This window comes from Pongo abelii, chromosome 6, assembly GCF_028885655.2.
Source record: "Pongo abelii isolate AG06213 chromosome 6, NHGRI_mPonAbe1-v2.0_pri, whole genome shotgun sequence".
Classification (NCBI taxonomy): Eukaryota; Metazoa; Chordata; class Mammalia; order Primates; family Hominidae; genus Pongo; species Pongo abelii.
The window spans coordinates 118,231,602-118,248,897 of NC_071991.2; the positions used below are offsets into that span (position 1 = coordinate 118,231,602).

General features: G+C 36.8%; 1 protein-coding gene across 5 annotated transcripts in view; it reads left to right on the top strand.

Annotated features, from left to right (window-relative positions):
* Positions 1-219: 219 nt before the first annotated feature.
* The window catches only part of ING3 (inhibitor of growth family member 3), a 28,258-nt gene continuing 11,181 nt past the window's right edge, over positions 220-17,296 (top strand). Inside the window, exons 1-5 of one of the 5 annotated variants that reach the window (XM_009243169.3) lie at positions 220-395; positions 635-706; positions 2,783-2,883; positions 5,040-5,105; positions 5,643-6,461. In XM_009243169.3, the coding sequence (XP_009241444.1) occupies positions 368-395; positions 635-706; positions 2,783-2,883; positions 5,040-5,105; positions 5,643-5,654 (279 nt within the window). In that variant the 5' untranslated portion in view covers positions 220-367 and the 3' untranslated portion in view covers positions 5,655-6,461. 5 annotated transcript variants of the gene reach the window in all.

A 17,296-nucleotide genomic window follows, 5' to 3' on the forward strand; every position in this document is an offset into this window, starting at 1 on the left:
GCATTTCGGATTCTGTTACGCACTGTTTGCAATGGTGCCTGGTATTCGTAGTTTCTACGAGGGAAGCCGCCAGTGCGCCAACCCTCGCTGAGGAGGAAGAAAACTACATTCCCCACAGAGGCACGGGGGCGAACACCGGCCGGCTTACGTCATTGCTTCAACCAACCAATAGCAGCTCCGGGCGGCAGTGAGGCAAGCGCCGTCAGGCGCCAAAGTGGTTTTTTTTTTTTTCTTTTTTTTTTTTTTGCCGGAGTCGAGCGGGTGCTGCTAGCGGAGGCGCCATATTGGAAGGGACAAAACTCCGGCGACAGCGAGTGACACAAATAAACCCCTGGACCCCCTTGTTCCCTCAGCTCTAAGGGCCGCGATGTTGTACCTAGAAGACTATCTGGAAAGTGAGTGCGCGGCGCTGGCGGCGGCTGCCAGTGGGACCTGCGGGCGGGCAAGAGCGCGAGTGGACGGGTAGCGAGATGGCGGGAGGGAGGGGGCGGCGGGGGATGTTTCTTTCTCACGGTAACTGGCAGCCTCGTTGTGGGCTGCCGGCCCCCTCGACCCCCCTGACGCACGCGCGCAGTGACGTAAGCGCGTATTTCGCCGTTGGCCCCGCCCCTCTGACGGACTCTCCCTTTGACAGTGATTGAGCAGCTTCCTATGGATCTGCGGGACCGCTTCACGGAAATGCGCGAGATGGACCTGCAGGTGCAGAGTAAGTCGGCGCGTCTACTACTCCTGTTCGCTGCGCGCGTTCAGTGCCAGACTTGCTTGTCATCACTGCTAGCGCCTAATGCTCTTTCACTGTCCTCTGGCTCACTCCGCTAGTGCATAAGGAGTTGTCAAAAAGAACTGGCAGCCCTGAATCTCGCCTTCTCCTTCCCTCCCATGCTACTTTTTTCTGGCTTTTGCAAGAGCAGGAGGCATTGGGACACGTGTATTCCTTTCTAGAATGTGGGATTGTGCAAAAAATATTTCTCTACCGTCATTGAGATAGTTATCTATGTTTCAATGGATGTCAGCATAATAAATGTTGAGATGTTGTCTTGAGCCTTTTCGTATCGAACTTAGATTTCAGCATTTATACTTATTTTGAAGTTCATCCTATTCACAGTTTTTCCAGAGTGGAAAGCATAGAAGCACAGGTTATATATAGCTCTTTAGAGACCCTGGCAAATGTCAAATTTTGAAAACTTAGTTACACATTATAAGATACATTTTAAATTGTAACAGAATCGTCATTTTCTTGGTTAAAATGAATGACAGAAATTAGATTTCACTGTAAAGTTTCTTATGTGCAGTACTAAAAATTTTAGCAGTTAGTGAACATTTCTTTTTCTTTCAGTGATAGCCCGGTAGTCTCTGTGACTTTTTCCCCAAATTAACTTTGCTCTTTCGTAGAGCAAGGACTAAAAATAGGTGGCTCAGGGACCACTTGCTGCAGCTAAGAACCTGTCCTTTTCACTGCTCCTGGCTTCTCTGCCCATGACCACACACCCACTTCTATACCCTTTGTTTATGAGTATATTTTTCCGGTAAGTTTCAGGTGACACATAATAAAAAAGTGGTGGCATGGAAGCCACCTTCTGTTCAGTGGATTGTGGTATGAAGTATGAATTGTGTGTGTGGTTCTCCAGCTATCTCACAAATTCATTTTAATTTTAGTGTAGTTGAAATGCTAAAGATTTGCTGAAGTAGTGTTCCCTGCAGGACTGAGCACAGACATTGATGTCAGATCTGAGTTTGTTTTAGGGCTTTACTAATTTACTCATTGACTCTGACTGTATTATCACTTGTGAGGGGCTTACATTGTCTATAAAAAGAGACTCATCCAAGGATTTAAAATGTTACAGATGGATTAGAATTTATAGTATCTGATACAGAGTAGGCATTAAATCAAGGGTAACTTACTTTAAATTTAAATTATTTTTATATTTTATTGTTTAAAATTTTAAATTCTCTTGTAATTTGGGCTTACATTATACGTATTACAGGCTTTTTAAACGTGCATTTCTTTACAGTAACTAGAATTTTCTAAAGTTAATAGGTATTATGGATTAACAGAACAGTGTGCCAAATAAATTCAGAAATGCTTATTTAAACAAAGGAACATACTTCTAAAAATTAACCATAGGACTTCATAGAGTCTTTAAAAGGCTATTGTGGACTGAAAATCTCCAAAATAAGTATATTATGAAAAGATTTTTCTCAACTTACATAACAACAGAATCTTTTTTATTAATTTTTCCTTTTTTTTTTAGCAGACATCCAATGAGATGATTAGTCTTAGCATATAATTTGGGGAAAACTTACCTAGAATTAATGTTCAAATGATTGTACCTACTACTTTCAGTTGGGATATGACATGATGAGATGTTTAATGCCATATACCAAATATTTTTATCACTTTTTCTTGTTAAAAGAAATGTTAGGATTATCTAATGGTGTTTTAATTGTGTTTTGGTACATTTGTCTGATTTAATACCTTTAGCTTCTGACCTAAAGGCTGTATTGCTCAAAAATTATAGTATAGAGCCGATCTACTTTGGCTATTGGAAAAAATTTTGAAATAACAAAAACAAAAATAATCTGTCAATAAGGAAAATTGTAACTTTTTAAAGGAAGGTAATTGAGGCATTATATATTTACATAATCAAAGCATAACATATTTAAGTTACTGGCAAGGTGAAACAGTGTATATTGTCAGATTTTTTCCCTCCCTAAATCAAACCATGTATATTTAGTATATGAATTTGGTCATTTAATATGAATTTTTTTTATTATGTCATAGATGCAATGGATCAACTAGAACAAAGAGTCAGTGAATTCTTTATGAATGCAAAGAAAAATAAACCTGAATGGAGGGAAGAACAAATGGCATCCATCAAAAAAGTATGTGGAACACTTTGGATAATTTATCAAGAAATATTGGGACCCTCTGAAAAAGATATTTCAAAATTAAATAGTGGTCTGGATATCAAAATGAGGGAATATTATCAATGACTCTTTAGAATATAAATAATTTATTGTGGTTTAGAGCTTCAGATAGGGATTTTTAGTCATTAAAGCATTTTGGTAATTAAAAATATTGTTTCAATAATTACTGAGTATTAGAAAGTGACAGACCATTTAAAAGTTACATTTTTTTCTATTAGTTTGTTTTATTCTAGTTGAGATAGAGTACTGTATTCCAGTTTTGGCCACAAACTAGGTAAATAAACATGAGCAGACCTTGAAGAATATTTTATATATTGCTAGGTACTTAAATTAGTGGACCCACAGAAGAACAAAATCTTAAAAGTTAGAAGAAACTTAAGAAAGCCTTCTAGTTTAAACTCTAAATTTGCACATGAATTGGTCTGGAAACGTAGAATTCTTTGAGGTTTTGTTAGTTTTATAGTGGTTATAGCTCTCTTCCAGAATTGAATGAATATATACGCACATCTCAAAGTTTGCTTTGCAAGTATGATTGAGTTCATTTAGGGATGGATATATTGGAAGAACAACTTAAAAGACTTGAGTTTGGTCATGATTCTGCTATTTAGCTGTGTGGTATTAAATCTTAATATTTCTGAATAATAATGCCTTCCTAAACCCAATGTTCATAGAATTGTTCAAGGGTCAACTAAGAGGCCGGGCATGGTGGCTCACACCCATAATCCTAGCACTTTGAGAGGCCGAGGTGGGTGGATCATCTGAGGTCAGGAGTTCGAGACCAGCCTGGCCAACCTGGTGAAACCTTGTCTCTACTAAAAATACAAAAATTAGGCGGGCGTGGTGGTGAGCACCTGTGATCCCAGCTACTCGAGAGATTGAGACAGGAGAATCACTTGAACCCAGGAGGCGGAGGTTGCAGTGAGCCTAGATCATGCCACTGCACTACAGCCTGGGCAACAGAGTGACAGAGTGAGACTCCGTCTCAAAAAAAAAAAGAGTCCACTAAGGAAGAAATTTGGAAACTACAAATTGAGTAGTTATGTTACGACATGTTATTTATTCTACCACATGGATTGTTTCTGTTAGGAAAAAAAAAATCATAATCTATAACAGAAGTGGTCCTAGCTTGGAAGATACCTGGAGGGACATGTGTTTGTGAGTAAAGACATGATATATCCACATCCCAGAGTCATTAATCATCTCTTTAACCTAATAAATTTTTGGTGGATTGCACCTTAAGTATACCCTGAAAAGTCTAGTACCCCGTGGAAATTCACAGTATCATCTTTCCCCCTCTTTTTAAAAAAAAAATTTAATAAGTTGAGGCAAAATCTGAAATACAGATTGAGTTGTATGAATATATACCTAATTTAAAGTGGGAGTTATAGAACAACTGGAAAATGGGGAAATGCAGATCAGAATCCTTTCAATAGCTGAACTTTAACAAAAACTTTTTTAATGGAATGCAAATGTACTTTACAAGTTAGATCAATTTTAGTTAACTTTTTATTTTAAATACTGTTCATTAACTCATATAGCTTTTTCTAGACTTAACAATGGCATTTACTTTTAATTATATCCTTTCTAGAAATTCTGAACATCTCCCTTTTACTCTTGGCCATTGTGCATAGTTTCTAATCCTTTACCATCCCCACCCTATTTCTAACAGGTTTTTGTTTTGTTTTGTTTTTTGTTTTTTTGAGACAGAGTCTCGCTCTGTTGTCCAGGCTGGAGTGCAGTGGCCCAATCTCGGCTCACTGCAACCTCTGGCTCCCGGTTCAAGCAATTCTTGTGCCTCAGCCTCCCGAGTAGCTGGGATTACAGGCGCCCACTACCATGCCCGGCTAATTTTTGTATTTTTAGTAGAGATGAGGTTTCTCCATGTTGGCCAGGCTGGTCTCAAACTCCTGACCTCAAGTCATCCGTCCTCCTTGGCCTCCAAAAGGAATTACAGGCGTGAGCCACTGCGCCTGGCCTCTAACAGGTTTTTTATTACTAAGGTAGGATGACTGTGATAACAAGATATGATAATGAAAATGCAGTTATATGGCCTGCATATGAATATTTTTAAATGATTAATGTATTTTTGAAATGAAAATGTTTTCATTCAGGACTACTATAAAGCTTTGGAAGATGCAGATGAGAAGGTTCAGTTGGCAAACCAGATATATGACTTGGTAAGTAAAAGTAATGTGCATACTGTGCCATAAGTACTTGAATAATAGATTATATCTTAAATTTTATTGACTTAAATGTAGTAGGAAGAAGCAACTAAAACTGAAGTATTGCTCTCTTGATCACATCTAATTTGACATTTCAGTGTCCATTTTATGGTTTATTTGTGGAAAAGTCAGAGTCCACAGTGTTAGTTAATGTGGTGAGAACTGTACATTTTAGCAAGTCTATACTGCGGTAAGGTGGTTTCTGATAGATATTTTTTAAACAAGAATTCATGTTTAACTTTATTTTACTAATCCCTGTCTTCTTAAGGTAGTGTGTTTACTTGCCTTATACTTCATTTTGAGATTGTTTCTGTGGTAAAATACACCTGAGAAGACTGCCTTGACAAGAGTTCTTGGTAGTCTGATTAAAATGAAGAAGAATCATTTGAATCAGTGTTTATGTGAGTGATGTTAAAAATCGTATGTAACAGCTGTGTCAGTTGTTTAAGCAATACAAGATGACAAACTTTAAACAAGATTCTTTTTTTACAGCAGCACTTCTAAAAGATTGAAAACACCAAGAAGATAGATAGAATATTCACTATTTCTCATATTGATGCAATTATGGTGCTCTTTTTCATTTGAAACATCTTCTCCTAAAATACATACTTTAAGAAATAGTCATTTCTGTTTTTGCATTAAAGTAAATTAAAGCAGAAAACACATGCTCAGTTTTGGCTAACTTCAGTGTATAGATTTCATACTTATGTTGTCTTTCCTGGGTACAGATTTCTTACTGAACAAGTATGTGTAAATAAAATGTCATTGGTGAGCAAGACACAAGATAAAAGGTGAACACCACATATGGTGTGAATTGTAAATGGTTATACCACAAACTTGAAAACATGTGTCATGTAGAGCCATGGAAAATGTTTAGTTGTTTTTATGTAGTACACACATTTTAATGGTGCTAATAACCTGGGCTCTTTTGTTCATAGAGTTATTCTGAAAAAAATTTCATAAAAGACACTGCCTAAAGATAGGTAGAATAGGCTGTAGCTTGATTTACTGTGGAATAAAAACCAAAAAAAAAGGTCTTAATTGTTTCAGTCTTTAATTATGTCTATAAACTTAGAAGAAGGCATTTACATTTGAATCTAGACTAATTTGTTCAGTAACATTCCTCCTCATATTCAATGACTATGTATCAGTCCTTATTTAGAGAATGCCTGCTTTTTAATTCATATAGCTCTTTGGTTCTATTCTTTGTTTTGTTTATTATTTTGTTGTTTTACTGCTTGTTAGACCTCTACTAAAGATACTTTGTGTATTTAGAAAAAATATAACATAAATATATGCTTTTTAAATATGTGTGTGTGTGTGTATTCATCTCTTATTTAAAAACCACACTGTTCATTCACTCTGTGCCTAAAAAAAAGGGAGCTTTACCTGGGTCTAATGGAGGAATAAAAAGTAAATACTAGGCTGGGCGCAGTGGCTCATGCCTGTAATCCCAGCACTTTGGGAGGCTGAGGAGAGCGGATCACGAGATCAGGAGATCGCGACCATCCTGGCTAACATGGTGAAACCCTGTCTCTACTAAAAATACAAAAATATTAGCTGGGCGTGGTGGCGGGTGCCTGTAGTCCCAGCTACTCCGGAGGCCGAGGCAGGAGAATGGCGGAATCCCGGGAGGTGGAGCTTGCAGTGAGCAGAGATCGCGCCACTGCACTCCAGCCTGGGCGACAGAGAGAGACTCTGTCTTAAAAAAAAAAAAAAGTAAATACTAGAAATGGCTCTTGTTCTCAAGGTGTCTGTAAACTACTGTAGCGGGGCAGACATACCTGCAAACTAAAGTGGAGAATCCATACAGAAACATGTAATAAACATTAACCAGTTGAATATTAAGGGGTGTCTGCTGCAAAACATTGAAGTAAGTCATGCAGAGTTACTGATTTCTTAGAGGGTATAGGAAGAGTTTTGAACAGAGTTTGTTTAGAAAGTCAGGGTCCTGAATTAGGTATTGTATTGAGGGGAAAGCATTTCACTCAGAGATAATGGCATAAACAGAAGGAAAGTACAGATTCAGAAATTAATTGAGAAGGGATAAATTCCAAGGCTAAAGAGTGAAGTAATGAAGGCGAGGTAGTAAATTTAATAAAGCATAAGAAATATAACAGAAAGCAAGTGTCCATAATGGATCCATGCAGATGTGAGTTCAAACCCTCGCTCAGCCATTTCACTGACACCATGACTTTGGAAAAGTTATTTAACCTTGAACCTCAGTTTCCTGCTGTAAAAAAGCAATATTAATTTATACCTTACTGGAGGGTTTGCATTAGAATACATACAATGCTATTAGTTTGGCAGATAGTAGGATTTGCTCCTTCTTTAAGAACTCAGTCCATCTCATTTCCTGAACTGGAATTTTCTATTTTCCTGAAGCCACTGCTTCCCTTTCAACTCTGCCGAGTGGAAGCTGCTGTCTCTCACTCTCCTAGTATCTCTGAGGCTTCTTTTTGTCTTTTCTTCTTTTTCTTCCCCCACCCTTTCTTTTCTGCCCCCTCCTTTGCTCTACCCTCTTCCTTTTTATTATTATTTTTTCTTTTTCCCTTTCTCCTTCCCTGCCTTTCTTTTTAAATACTTTAATCCTATTGCAGGTGAACATTATGTCCTTAATATAAAAAATCCCTTCTCTTTCAGACTTAGTGATAATCATCTCAGTTACCCTCTACCTTTTATCAGTATAATTTAATGGCTTCTAGGTGAGGCTCAGATTGAAAAACTGGCACCTGGTTCACAGTTCTCTGTTGCAATCATCTTATGCTACCTAGTCATCTACTTCTTTGGCTTTTGTAAATACTAATCCACTTCAGTCGCCACAGACTAAACCTAATCATCACTTGGAATTGCCCTGCCTCTGATACTTCTTGTGTCTACACTTCATTTCCTCCTATTTTATCAGCCCTTTCCTATTCAATCAAGAGACTGAGCTCTTGATCTCTTTTCTTACAGCTATCTTCCACATTGTTGCTGCCTTAGGGCATGTTTTTACTTGCTGCATCTTTGCTTCATCACTTATGCCTTCTCTTTTTAATCTTTAGCCTCTTTTCTTTCTATTGGCTTCTATACCACAGCATTTAAACATGCTGAAGTCTTCCTCATATTTAAAAAGAACCCAGATAATCTAATATAAATCCTGTCATGACCATGACTCTGCTTTAGCTAGTGTAGTCTTTCTTAATTTCTCATTCAGACTCTTTGACACTCCCTTACCTTCGATTTATTCCTAAATTTATGGCAATTGGGGTTCTATTTACTAACCCTCTATAACTTCATTTAATGAATTCTTTATTGTTAAATTCATAGACAACTTCAATTCTTTTTAACTGACCCTATTGGTAAATTTAATGCTTATTGCCATTCGTTTTGTCTTGCCATTCTTGACCTTGTATTACCATGTGACTGCCTGCTCTAGATGCTCCCACCTTTGTGGCCTTTCTTAGTCTCCTTGGATACAGCTCATAATGATGGTGTTCCTTAGGGTTCTGTCCTTGACCTACGTGGTTTCTTACTCTTCAAGTGGTTCTCACATGAAGGTGATTGTCTTCCCCTCTTCTACCTGCTAAGAGGGCCAGGAAGACCAAATTCCACAGCGTAAAGACCTGTTCTTTCAAATGCAAGTTTTATCCCCAATCTTTGCACACCACCCAAGTTGGGAAACACTCGTGTATTGCAATTCCATGTGTTCTCTTAGTGTTAACAATTATACGTTAATTATTCCTGAAGCCCAAGCTGTTTGAGTCTTTTAATCTTAGCTGAATATTCCCGGGCCCTAGAACTCAGTGTTTTGAAATTTAAAACTCAAAGCATCTCCTTTTTCTTCTCTAACTACCCTCCCCTGCCCCACCACCAACTTTTTGTTTCTAAATCTCACATGAACCACTGACCTTGTAGCCATTCAGATTAGGGCACTGAAAGTCACCCTATACTCCTTGTCACTAACTTCCTCACATTTAATTAATCACCATGTGTTGTTCATTTTACTTTATAAATACCTCTAACTGTCCCTTCTTCACCATTGCTGTAGTTCAAGTACTTAAGAAATGTAATTATAGACAATATATGTACATGTCCTAAGTGTACAATTCATATTTTGACAGATGTATATATTCTTGTAACCAGTACCCCAATCAAGATACAGAACATTGTCATTCACCCTGGAAAATTCCCTTATATCATTTTCTAGTGTCTGTCCCCTCAAGTACGCTTCATCTCTTACCCAAACAACTATAGTAGCTTTTCTAAATGGTTTTTCTGCCTTTGATTTATCACTGTTTTCCTAAAATACACATTTAAGCATGCTTTCTCCTTGTTTAATTTTTTTTTTGAGGCAGACCCTTGCTCTCTGTTAGCCAGGCTGGAGTGCAGTGGCACAATCTCAGGTCACTGCAACCTCCCAGACTCAAGCCTCCCAGATGCTGGTGCTACAGACACTTGCCACTATGCCTGGCTAATTTTTATATTTTTTGTAGAGATGAGGGCTCCCTATGTTGCCCTCAGGGTTGGTCTTGAACTCCTGGGCTCAAGGGGGAGGCTTTGGCCTCCCAAAGTGCTGGGATCACAGGTTTCAACCACTGCGCCTGGCCTGAAATTCTTAAGCATTTTGCTACTGACTTGTTTTATCATGCCATGTAGAAAGTTCTTGATTTGGTTTCTGCCAGATCTCTAACTGCATCTCTTTGTTGTCCTCTGTCCCTCACCACCATCCATGTGCCCGATCCATGGTGAACATACTGTGTATGCATGACTCTTCCTGACTGGGATGACTTTCTTTTTCCTGTTTGCTTGGTAAACTTTTCCCTATCCTTCATAATCCTACACATGCCTCTTTATTAACATAGTCTTGATAACCTTCATATTTGTATCATTTATATCTAGGAGAAGAGATTTGACAGCTTATAACAGGAAAGGCATATAAGAGTGGTTTTTACAAATGCATTTATTTTTATCTCATGTAAAATACCTGTTGGAGGAGGCAGACCAGACTCCTCCAACACGATCCCACCCCAACACGATCAGTGTCCCAGGCTGCTTCTAATCTGTTCCACCATCCATTCTGGGCAGGAAGAAGACTTGCAGTAGGGGATTACTCAGAAGGGCACATTTTGTAGTTTAGTCAGCTCTTTGAAAGAGTCTTCCTGAAAATCTTACCTACTGCCATCTTATATCTTATTGGCTCCCTCTAGCTACATGGCCACCCCAGATATGTGAGGTTCTGTCAGAAAGAAGGGGAGAATAGAAACTATGCAGATAATTAGCAGTTTGTGCTTTACCCTATCCTCAGACATGTCAGCCTCCAAATCACTCTTATTCACGTGTTATTATTGATCAAATAACATTGTAATTATATATTTACCTTTGCTTTTGTGTTTGTCTTCCCTAGTATAAATGTTAGGAACTATGTATTTTTATTTTAGTCTCTTCAGAACCTAGCATAGCTATTCTTCAATAAATATTTGTTGAACAAAAATCACCTGAATATGTTAATAGAGAAGAAAAAGCACTCATATGACTCCCAAGTTAGGAGTCTTGGCAAGAGAGTTTAATGGTGTTATTGTTGGTGGAGATATATTTTCGTTGGGAAGCAGTTTCTCCCAGGGTACTAGAGTATGCTGAGATTGGTTCAGTTTTGATGGACAGACTAGGATAGACTGCAGTATACAAATAGCTACTTCTTTTCAAGGTGTGACTTCAAGAAGTAATACAATTCAGGTGAGTTTAGTTTCCTTTATAGCATCACTTTGAGAGAGAAAACACACAATCTTATGATCCTTTTCTTTGCTGCAGTCTTTTTGGTTTCCCTCTTACTAAATTGCTCTCATAATTTTGTTACTGTCTTCAATTTGGATAGATTTCCTTTTCTGATATATAAGGTCATTTTGAAAGTTCTTGTAAAACAGGATTTGCAGATGAGCATTCGGTAAAAGGAATATTTTTTACAATAAAAACTTATAGTAATAAGTAATATGTATGTTTTGAGCATTTTAACCAAAAATATCTTCAACTTTGTAATACTTTTTCTTCCTATTTTTAATTAAAGAGCCTCCCCTTTAATGACAAAACAGATTTATTAAACAGTGAAGTGAACATTACTATTCAAAGTAATAGGCCTCCAGTTAACATGTTCCCCAAACAATCTTTTTTTTTTTTTTTTTTTTTGAGACGGAGTTTTGCTCTTGCGCCCAGGCTGGAGTGCAGTGGGGCAATCACGGCTCACTACAACCTCCGCCTCCCGGGTTCAAGCAATTCTCTTCCCTCAGTCTCCCAAGTAGCTGGGATTATAGGCGTGCACCACCATCCCCAGCTAATTTTTGTATATTTAGTAGAGACGGGGTTTCACCATGTTGGCCAGGCTGGTCTCAAACTCCTGACCTCAGGTGATCCACCCACCTCGGCCTCCCAAAGTTCTGGGATTACAGGCATGAGCCACCGCATCCGGCCATTTTGTTTTTTGTTTTTTATAAAATCAAAAATATTAGCTCTCCTGACCAGGGGGTCTGAGGGTAGGTGAAGTTTTTGGTCATTCTGTACCCCAAGAGCCTGACATAGTAGATTAAGTGAACAATGAAGAGAAGGACAAAGGTTTTCAAGGTAATCTATAATCCAGTGTCTTCCAACCTTAATCATCTCTTTCATGCCTTCATGATTTTTACAATACCTACATACTAAGTAAATTTTTAGATGGTATATTTAAGAGGAAAACTTACTAATTTGGTACTACAAATATAAGTAAAACACTAGCTTCACTTATGAATAAATAATTACCAAAATGTCAAAAACAATTATGTACCTTCCTGGAAAACTTGTGCTTTGTGTAGCACATATCAACACAGCGTCTTGTAATATTTGGGCACTTTATGCCTGAGGGTAAGAAATTTACCTTATTACCCTTACATGTAATTATAGTCAAATATAAGGGAATTATTGACTTGTTCAATTGGGAGGTCACTAAATGGAGTTACCCTGTCAAATTAGTTATCTTCCCTGAAATAACAATAGTAAACATCCAAATGAAAGTTGATAAATAATAAAAATGACATTCCTATAAAACTTAACATTTGAGAACTGAGACTGCTAGTCTGCTTTAAAGGAGAGTGGATGGGACATAATGTAAGTGTAAAACTACAGTAAATTCTGTTTTGAGATATTTTACCCAAAAAACAGTGGTATACTTGTATTTGTACAACTTTATATAGTGGGAGAGTATGACTTTCATTCATTCAGCAAGTGTTTATAGAGCTCCAGCTATGAGCAGTCACAAGTAGTAGGTGGGCAGTAATGACACAAACAATGCTTAGGCAAAATGTTTTGTTTGTTTGTTTGTTTGTTTTGAGATGGAGTTTCACTCTTTTTGCCTAGGCTGGAGTGCAATGGCGCAATCTCAGCTCACTGCAACCTCCACCTCCCGGGTTTAAGTGATTCTCATGCCACAGCCAGTAGCTGGGATTACAGGCATGCACCACCACATCTGGCTAATTTTTGTATTTTTAGTAGAGATGGCGTTTCACCACATTGGCCAGGCTGTCTCGAACTCCTGACCTCAGGTGATCTGCCCATCTCAGCCTCCCAAAGTGCTGGGATTACAGGCGTGAGCCACTACACCTGGCCTGGCAAACTATTAAATAAAGACTATTTTAGATTTCGATAAGTACACAGGAGGAAATAAACATTGTAGAAAGGAGAGAGGAAGGGGGAGAAAGGGAGAGACAATTGAATAACTGGTGAAGGCTGTTAAGAATGTAGTCTAAGGAGATGACATTTGAGGTGGTACTTGGAAAATGAGAAAGAACCACCTGTTGGAAAAGCTAAGGGAACAATGTTTCAGGCACGTCGTATACCAAGGGCAAAGTATGGAGTGGAAAAGACTTGGCAAGTTGAACCAAGAGAGAGGCCGGGGTGGTTGGTCTGTGGTCTGTAATAGGAAAGGAGCAGCATGAAAGGAAGCAGGCAGGAGTAATGCATGGGGGCTTTGTGAGCCTGTCTAGGAGGAGAGTGATTCTTAGTCTAAAGCAGTGGGAAGCCAGTGAAGGACTTTAAACTGAGGCGTGGAATATAGACCTTAAAAGAGATTTTGTGTATGTATGCCTTTGCTTAAACATTATATTATAGGAATTTTAAATAAGCATGTATTACTTTTACAGAATTTATGGTACGTCACCATAGTATGTAATTGTGTTTGATTTTATCCCTCAGTGTTTTATATGGCATTGCATTTCGTTGTATTTTTTCATTGAAATATTTTATTTACTTTTAAACCAGTAGTAAACATTTTTTTTTCCTATGACCATCACTGCACTGCTCAGCTCATTTATTAAGGAATAAACCAAACTACATATTATCAACAAATGAAGAAATTTGTTTTAGGGGTCTGGTAGAAGAAACTGACAGTTTATTTTAGTAGCCGTTTTAGTGAAATTTGACTAACACACACAAAATCTATCCTTTTAAAATAATTTTGTTCTAGAAGCATGATACTCATAAATAGTCGTTAAATACTTATTTGTGTTTCTCAGCCAGGTGTCACTGTCATAAGGATGTATTAGATTGCAATACCTAATAAAGTTGATTTATACGTACCCTGATAAAATTTGAGCTTTTAGTTAATACTTGAATGATTTTAGCAGTCTCTTGCAGTGCTCAATACCCTTGAACTTGCTTCTTTTTTTATATCCTGGCCTGTTCCTGAGATGATTATATTTCAGATGCACATTTTACCTGTAAATTTGAAAGTTTTCATCTGATACTCTAATTAAGGAAATATATTATGTGAGTTTGACCTTTTGATTTCTGTCCTGTCCTTATTGTCTTTCAGGAAGATGATTAGACAGAGTTATATGCTAAGGCCTCTTAAGTATTTGTTTCAGCATAACAATAGGTCACATTTTCATCTAGTTTAAATGTAATTTAGAGATATAAAGAATCATTTTCATGACCTGTCATCTGAGAAATACTTTGCCATCATGGTTTCTTTTTCTTCCCCAATTTACCCTCCTTACTCGCTATTACTAGACCTTTTCATGGATAGAAATTTAACTTACTGCTGTCTATTTCAACTTAGAATGTAACAGACTTGATTGCCTATTCCGATAGGGCAAGCTAGACATCTAAATTTTATAAATTGTATTGGAAGCAGTAGATCATGTAGAGACTTTAAAAAAGCTGTATTTAGTTTTGTTTGGGTCCATTAGTGATACACTTTAAATTTGAATATTGGAAAACCAGAGAGTCAAAAAAGAAAGAGTCAAAGATTACAACTCTATGCAAATATTATAGGATGAAGGATTTTTTGTTTGTTTTGTGCAGAGGGGCCAAGTATGACTTAAATTTGCTATGATCATGAGTATATTAACAAGTAATGTTGGTAGAATATCCTTTGTCTTTAAAGAGGCTAGAAAAATTATAGGAGTTTAAACTTAAAGCTGTTATGATTTGGGGTTGTAGAATATGATTTGGGGTTATAGAGCAAGGAAACTTTGTTTATAGCACTTGTTGACATTAACTGGGAAGAAAAGAAATAATTAGACTCTGTGGTTAGCCCTGTTTTAGGAATCTGTGGCTAATGGAAAATCTCTCAGTTGGATCAGTACCCTCTTTACTATTGTAAATCAGTCTTATGAAAGCAGATGTTTGTGGAAGGGTGAGGTAACTTACGTCCTTGCTTTGCTTGATGCCTGTGGGGACAACATGGTGATCAGCTAGAAGAGGTGCTTTAACCGTTCAGAATCATGTAGGTTGAGGGAATGCACATGATGGATTTCAGGCAAGTTCACAGCTCTTATTATGGCTGTTTAACATTGTTTAAATATCCTAGTGCTTTATAGCTTAAGTTAATTCTTGTGGTCAATGGGACTTTCCAACTTCTAATTTGAGTTAGTACAGCAGTAGTAAATAGAAGAAAAATAATTCTCATTGCCTAATAATTGCTTATAACATTAATCAGGTCATAATCTCTTTTACATATGAGGAAGTGAGAATGATTGGAAGCCATCTTATAAAGATGCCTACCACAAGTGGTTAAGGCTTTTCTGTCTTTGTTCATTTTAACTGTGAATTTGGTTTTTAGAGTTATTAACCCTTTAGGTTCTAGTGCGTTTTCTGAGCTATCTAGTATTGAAAGTCTCATCATTATTTTTCACATTTTCATATGTAGTGAACTTTATCAATAATATATTTAATAAAATGAAACAATCCTTAAATGCAGAGGTGAAGTGAGTTAGGGCAAGGTGTATGGTATGAAAAAGAAAGGTCTTTATCTCACCCTGACACTACCCCCTCAACCTAACATTCTTGCTCACTGTGCTTTATATACATATTACACGCTACATCATACTTTGTTTTTCTCTAAGCATATTGTTTGTCTTCCTGTCTCTACATTTTTTATTGTGATTCCTTTTTTCCTTCTATTTGAATACAATCCATCTTCACTAATTCGTACCTCCTTCGTGTCTACCAGTGTTACTTTTTTATGTACAACTTCTGACTCTTTTTGAACTGTTGCTTATTTGTGACATCTAGACTATATTTTATCCCTTATTATATTAAAAATCATATGCAAATCTTGATTTGTCAGCTAAATTCTAATTCCTATGAAGGCAACGATTCTCTTCCATTCTTCATATATCCTCCATTTAATCCAGCACCAAGCACATAATAGCTCAATATTTATTATTAGTATAATTGTAGGTACAAAAAGCAGTGGAGTGTGTTCATTGTATTAGTGGTCTTGGAACTTAAATATGAATATTTTTTCTGATTTCCCTTGAGATTAAATTTTGACAATGAAAGAGGTATGCTCAAATAACAGACGTCTGTGTTCACACTATTATTGGAAAGGAAGTTCCATTAAAGGATGCTCAGTTACCTGCAGATTCTTTGAATAGGAGCAAGTATCCATAATATGTGATGTTATAGGTTTTTAAATATTCTAGAACTCTGAAAAGTAATGTGTGTGTAAAGGTGGAAGGAAAACTGGCTTTCAGTTATTGAAAAAATCACAAACCAACACCCTAAGGATTGTTGTTAATATATAAAATACAAATAATAGGACAATATTAGTAATTTTTATACTTGAGTTATATTATTCTGAAGAATGTTTTTCAAAAAAAAAAACAGTTGTTTTCTGCATGCAGAAAGTTCAGAGGTCAATGTCAGGTAAATGGCAAAGCACAATTTGTTACAAATAAAGTTAAATTTGGTTTCTGTAATGCATTCGCTATGTGACTTTGGGCATATTACTTAAGTAACCCTTCTGAGCCTTAATTTCTTCACCTATAAAGTAGAGACAGCAATAACTTCAAAAGATCAGATTGAGGGCTAGAAAAGATAGGTCATCTGATGTGTCAAGCACATTACCTCCTCTTCATAGGCATCTAACCCATGCACATTGTGTTTTGCTACGTTTCTCCCCTTCTTCCTCATGTTAGTTACACATTATTTAATTCTAAACCTTACTTAAAATGTTGCCCTGATAGAGTATCATATATCATAGCACATTTTGATATCTGTAAGAAAGTTATTTCTAATTCTAGCAGTAATCCAGTGGGAAACTAGACTTGGAAAAGGATGTTGTCAATAATGTGACATGAATATTTTTCAAAGAATTTGTGTATTTTTTGGTTTCACTTCAAAGTAGTGAGTTTGAAAAAATATTAAAATATTTAATATTAAGCTTAAAAAATACATTAAGACATTTTTTGTTAGTTTGAGGTGCCATATAATTTTCTGAAATTAGTCAAAAGATCTCAGTGACAAAATAAAATTTTGCCAAGTTAACTAGGGAAATAGTATTATAAATAAAATAATTTTAACCAGACCCTTTGAGGAATGGAGTTTTCTGGCTAACAATCCCTTTTGTTTCACCTCTTCACATAAATGTTTACAAGCATTATGATTCACTCTCATGCCTTAGAGTAATAGATGTATAGAATATAGGAACTTCTTTGTAGACTGAGGATCTTTCATCATTCTAAATAATAGCTTTTATCGTATGACAGTGTGGATGATGGCCTTATAAGCAGGAGGAGATTAGGCTCTAAGTAATCACAGGGCATATTATGAAAAGTGACCAGCCTCCACCATCCCCTCCTCCCATTCTCTAATCCCTAATCAGTTTTACTTTAATTTTCATGTCCTTACTTCTGAAA